The 6,000-nt window shown below is 43.9% G+C and overlaps 2 protein-coding genes across 2 annotated transcripts in view; one reads left to right on the top strand and one right to left on the bottom strand.

Annotated features, from left to right (window-relative positions):
• LOC117487451 (dynein beta chain, ciliary-like) overlaps positions 1–5,241 on the top strand; it is a 6,998-nt gene extending 1,757 nt beyond the window's left edge. The window contains exons 7-8 of the mRNA XM_034136076.1: positions 28–157; positions 5,111–5,241. Coding sequence (XP_033991967.1) covers positions 28–157; positions 5,111–5,116 — 136 coding nt within the window. The 3' untranslated portion in view covers positions 5,117–5,241. The remainder of the gene's footprint in view (positions 1–27; positions 158–5,110) is intronic.
• LOC117487470 (GTPase IMAP family member 9-like) overlaps positions 1–6,000 on the bottom strand; it is a 406,332-nt gene that overhangs the window by 362,160 nt on the left and 38,172 nt on the right. The window lies entirely within an intron of this gene.

Raw genomic sequence — 6,000 nt, 5'->3', positions numbered from 1 at the left:
TGTGTGTGTGTGTGTGTGTGTGTGCAGTCTGCAGCAGGTGACTCAGCACGCTGATGAAGACTCCTCTTCCTCCTCTGGGTTCCCGGTGACGGAGACTCTGCTGCTGCTGGAGGCTACAGGAGTGCAGCTGCCTGAACATCTGTCTGCACAGCTGCAGGTCTGAGTACACACTACTACTACACAATATATACATGTACACACTACTACTACACAATATATACATGTACACACTACTACTACACAATATATACATGTACACACTACTACTACACAATATATACATACATGTAGTTCTGATGAGTACACACAATACATGGCAACTGATGCTAAACACCTAACCTGCTCCTGAGCAATCCGAGCTCACCGCCTGCTGGCCAATCAGAGCTCAGTGTGGGGAGTTTAAAGCTATCCAGTCATATTACAGGATAAAGGAACTGGCGTCCCTACGGCTCCCAGTCCCTACTGACTTGAGTTACCGAGTTGATAACCAGCGTCGTAGGACCGCTTAGCGAGATCTCAAATAGGGCTTTCACACCATGGATGTATAATAAGAACTGGATACAGCGTGGGAGGCGGGGCCTCGTTCATTCCTATGAGAGTTGCTCATTGGCGCATGAAGACAAAATGGCCCAACTTTTGAGAGAGCGAAACGTCACGAAAGTATTCATATAATCATATAATCCGTTCTTATTTTGCGTCCATGGGTAAAGGTAATGTAGTACTGAACACGTCACATGAACGTGCCGGGCGGGTTAGATGCGCGTTCATAATGCCGAGGAAAATAACTCTCAGAATAACGTTATTAGCACATTTTACAACTTGAGGACCGAATGCTTTTAATAAGGGCTATACAAACATTCATACTGGGTAGTTTATTTAGTTTAAAAAAAAATATCCAATGATTTACAGACGTCTCTGTCGACTGATACGGAAGTGTAGTACCGCCGTTTGGCCACAACGAATATTTTCCTCAGAGTCCGGCGCACTTCCTGGGGGCTTGCTTCACACCAACGCGGTTCCCGTTCTAGCTCTCTGCTAGAGCTTTTCTGGTTCGGAACCGGTTTTTCTTTTCAGCCCCCGTTTTGTTCACACCGCCCAGAGCCCGACTGGTGCTGCCACTGCTGCGTCATGACGTCACCGTTTACGTCGCTGATTTTCTCCCCAACGGCGTTACGGTGTTACCGAATAACTTGTGGGACGAACAACTGGTGATATTCTATAACGGTATGCAGATGTATCAGGGGCGTGGCCTTTGTCGAATAACCAGGAAATACACATTTCGATCGCTTCTTCTGTCGTTTACATTCATCTTTTGGTATATTTGGCTGGATAGGAACACTTTGATGCACATTCAGTACCAGTGTGTGAGGTTGTGGTTGCGATGCCGATATCCAGACTCGTACAGCGATGACTACAAAAAGACACATGAGGTGACTGGGGATGTGTGTTCAAACCATTGCAAGCTTGAATAAATAATTTAAACCATTTATTTTTGCCAGACTTATTACTGAATATCATTCTTAATGTGATACCAAGTCCACCTGAGACCTGTGTATACCTTCAGACAGCCTACAAGTGAAGCTCACGTTGTTTACTCACAGTTTGAAAGCAGCGTAGAGAAGTCTTCAGCTGTGGACAGCTCCGCCCAGGATAACTTGTGATACGACTTCTGTGGCTTGTTCTTGTTGTCAATCTTATATTTGTATCATATATCGTTATTAATATGATGTCGAGTTGATTTGAGACTCGTTTATACTTTCATACAGTCTGTTAGTGAAACATACAGTCTGTCTGTGTTGTTTACACCCATCTCCAACGCAGCGTGGAGAGCTGTGGTTAACTGTGATCCGCTCAGATTAAACTGTGATACGACTTGTGTGGCTATCAGCCAGCGATCATGTTTAATATTAAAGACTGCACACATTGATCCCTTATCAAAACGGTATTCTGCACTTTGCTGCACTTATCCAGATGAAATGTGACTGTTTACTCGTTTTGCAGATAGAAGCAGAAATGTCATTGCTGCATGTGCAGGGATATTTAGAATTTAAAATGCTGCTTGATCGTTAATTTTGTTCTCGGCAAACAATATTATGAATCCTCTATTCAAAAATATTATTCAGTGTCCATCGACATGAAAATAACAAAAAAGTTCATGCTGGACTCAAACCCGAGTCCCAATAGCACAAATCCCTCGTTCCATGCGCGTTATGAGTGTGCCACGGATCAATACGATGTATTCTGTCAACACAGCTCATTTAGTCACATTAACATTGTTAAGAGTCAGAACAATTCAACCCGACCATCTTTTATAATGTGAGTGAATGTATGTACACTTTAAGCCAGTGGCTCTCAACTGGTCAGGCCTCGGGACGCACTTTTTCCTTTGTCAATAAATCGCTTTCTCAGTGGAGTCAGTGTTTGGTACTCCAACTTCTGGCGATTTTTAGAAATGCTAACATATAAACTACGCATTCTGGTACAAATGTATTACTACCCGACATATTAATAATATTTTATGCCATTGTTTGTCATCTTGCAGAGAGAAGAGCAAAGAGGAGAGAGTCTGTGTGACTTACTTTAAATTGTGGGTAAGGGTAGATAGCCCCCATTGTTCTGTGACCTGTCAATCATCAAACCGGGGGTCATATTTCATTATGTGTTCATTTGTATCTGAAGTTGTACCTATGGATGTATAAAGAGTAGTTCTACCGCAAAGTTATTCTCCGTGGGGACTTCTGGCAACAATCTTGATTCTGATTGGCCAGAAGACTCGAAAAAACATCAGCAAAGATGTTTTATTGAGAAAATTATCACTATAGCCGCTTTCACACCAAGTACTTTGGCGTACTTAGTTCCCAGCTCTTAGTTCCCCCATGGAACTAAGAGCTGATCGCGTTCACACCGGAATAAATGGGAGGGAAGATTAGGGAAATGAAGCCGCTGACGTCACTTCTTCTTCTTCTGCTTTGGGTTTACTGGCAGGCCGCAAAGCACTTCACGGCGTATACTGCCACCCGAAGTCCCCGGAGTTGGGGACTGGCTTCAGTAGAAGCTGCTGGGACTCCGTTGGTGCGCGGGGCTAATGCTAATAATGCTAATGCCAGCAAATACAATGGCAGCTTCAAAAAACTTTTCAGAGTTTTACGGGGCGTGGTTTGCAATTCGCCCAGCCAATCACAAATTGGTACTGTTTTCTCCCCAGGATAGTCCCACCTCTCTAGCAGGCACTACAAATGGGGGTAAAAGTTCTCTGAACTAAGTTCTCTTTTTGGTGTGAACGCAAAATTCCAGGCACTAACGGAACTAAACGGGAAAAGTACAGGGAAAAGTACTCCGGTGTGAAAGCGCCTATTGTGACAGAAGTTGTCAAAACTGTTAATGGTCTCCGGTACTTCCAGTCCAACGCCTACTGCATGCACAGCGTTAGAAAATCGGGCCTTCAAAATAAAAGTTTGACTTTTTTCCAAAAAAAAAAGATATATTTTCTTTTTTCAATATATGTTTCTTCACACACATCTCGAAACAGGTCCACCAGTTGAGAACCACTGCTTTAAGCCATATAATATAAATATTATAGTAGGCATTTGCTTGGAAATAGTATTTACTGACTGAGCATCATTAAGACCCACCGAGATCAGAGGCCTGTACTAAGACGCTGGTTCAACCTAACCTGGATATGTTTGAGTTAGCCGGTTGGCCCAATCCAAAACATACGCGCTCTCGCTAAACTGTACTACGACGCTGGTTATCAAGTGGATCGCTCAAGCCAGCCGTGTCCTATCTAGTTAGGTGCGCGTTCACATGAAAGGGGTGGTATTTGGAGCATTCGACCAATCACAAACATGGACAAGCATATTGACAGCGCAGCGTCATACTTCCTGAATGAAAAGTTAATTTAGTTTGAGACCCACTGAGATAACTTAGACTAAAATGAAACACAGAGAGTCCTTTACCTCCCTGAGCCTCTCAGTCTGACAGGAGAGCTCTCCTCCACCCTGGTTGTAGAAACATCTACTTCTAATATCCGTTAGCGCAGCTAGCACCAGATTCTAATAACAACGCCGGTACCGGTGCGCCCTCTCTCTCTCTCCCTCGCTCGCTCTCTCGCTCCCACGCTCGCACTTTGGCTGTGAGCTGCGGGCGCCTGATAAGCCAACATCCCCCACTTTCATCACTTACAGTGCCCATCGTACAGGGCAAATGAAAAGTGTAACCGGGGTGAAATGTACTTAATTAAGAATGTTGTTACATCAAGGCCGAAAATTAGGATGAGCGCCAACGGTTAAAAAAATTTTTTTCCCCCCCCAGAGCTACCAGCGCAGCGCCCCCCCCAGATCTGGCGCCCTATGCCAAAAATGTGCCCTGCCAGTTCATACAGTGGCAATGGGTAACACTTTACAATAAGGTACACAAAATGTGCTTAGTTACTGCTTAGTTACTGAGGAACTACTAGGTAGTTAATGGTTAGTTAATGAGTAGTTCCTCAGGGACTGCGATTGAGGAACTGATGGTTAGTTACTGGTAAACAGACTGGGGGTACTGCATTAACAAATCATTCGTTAATGGTTAGTTAATGAGTAGTTCCTCAGTGACTTCGATGGATGGTTAGTTAGTTACTGGTAAACAGACTGGGGGTACTGGGTAATGGGTAACTACTGTTTTTGTTTGCGTTCCTTGAGTTTACCGTACCCAAACGGCCTAAGTAATGGTAAGGTAAATAATGATGACTCAAGCAGTAAAACGTGAGTCGGATCCACCTCCACCAGTTGATCCAGTGTGGGACCCAAGCCAGCCGAAGATGGCAGGTTTAAAAGCGCCCTGCTGCAGCGGGCCATTGCTTCAATCAAAGTCTCCCATGAACTCCTCATTAAGTAACCATTAACGAATGATTCGTTAATACAGTACCCCCCAGTCTGTTTACCAGTAACTAACCATCAGTTCCTCAATCGCAGTCCCTGAGGAACTACTCATTAACTAACCATTAACTACCTAGTAGTTCCGCAGTAACTAAGCACATTTTGTGTACCTTATTGTAAAGTGTTACCGATGAGGGTGTATATATGATGTGTGTTGGTGTGTCTCTGATGCTTCAGCGTGTGTGTTTCAGTGCTGATGAGGACTCAGCTGACCTGAGATCAGACTCCTCAGTATTACCTGCTGTGCTGCCTTCACTGACCCTCTGTGAACCTCCTCACCTATAATCATATAATAATGTCTTCATAATAAACAGGAAGTTATAACAACAGTCTGATCCGTGTCTTCATCATCATCATCATCACATCAGATATTCAGACACAAAGAACAACAATATAAATAAAGGATTTATTATCATTTCTTTCTGCAAAAGCTGACACAAAATACTTTCCATCCAGCACATAGACTAGTCCAGTCTATAGTCTGATCCATTATACAGTCAGGTCCAGTCTATAGTCCGATCCATTCTACAGTATGGTCCAGTCTACAGTCAGGTCCAGTCTATAGTCTGATGCATTCTATAGTCTGATCCATTTTATAGTCAGGTCCAGTCTATAGTCTGATCCATTCTACAGTTCGGTCTATTGTCCGGTGCGGTCTATAGTGTGATCCAGTCCATAAAGAACAACATCATAAATAAAGGATTTATTAGAATTTCTTTCTGCAAAAGCTGACACAAAATACTTTCCATCAAGCACATAGACCGGTCCAGTCTATAGTCTGATCCATTATACAGTCAGGTCCAGTCTATAGTCCGATCCATTCTACAGTCCGGTCCAGTCTATAGTCTGATCCATTCTACAGTCAGGTCCAGTCTATAGTCCGATCCATTCTATAGTCAGGTCCAGTCTAAAGTCCGGTGTATAGTCCGGTGCGGTCTATAGTATGATCCAGTACATAGTCCGGTCCCAGGTACAGTCCGGTCTAAAGCCCGGTCTACAGTCCGATCCGGTCTATAGTCTGTTCCGGTTCTTAGTCCGGTCTATACTCCGGTGCTGACCCCTTCAGGACCAGAAGGAACCA

The sequence above is a fragment of the Trematomus bernacchii genome, unplaced genomic scaffold (assembly GCF_902827165.1).
Source record: "Trematomus bernacchii unplaced genomic scaffold, fTreBer1.1, whole genome shotgun sequence".
In the NCBI taxonomy this organism is placed as follows: Eukaryota; Metazoa; Chordata; class Actinopteri; order Perciformes; family Nototheniidae; genus Trematomus; species Trematomus bernacchii.
The sequence above is the reverse complement of the archived record's forward strand: the minus strand, read 5'-3'. Positions and strand labels throughout refer to the sequence as shown.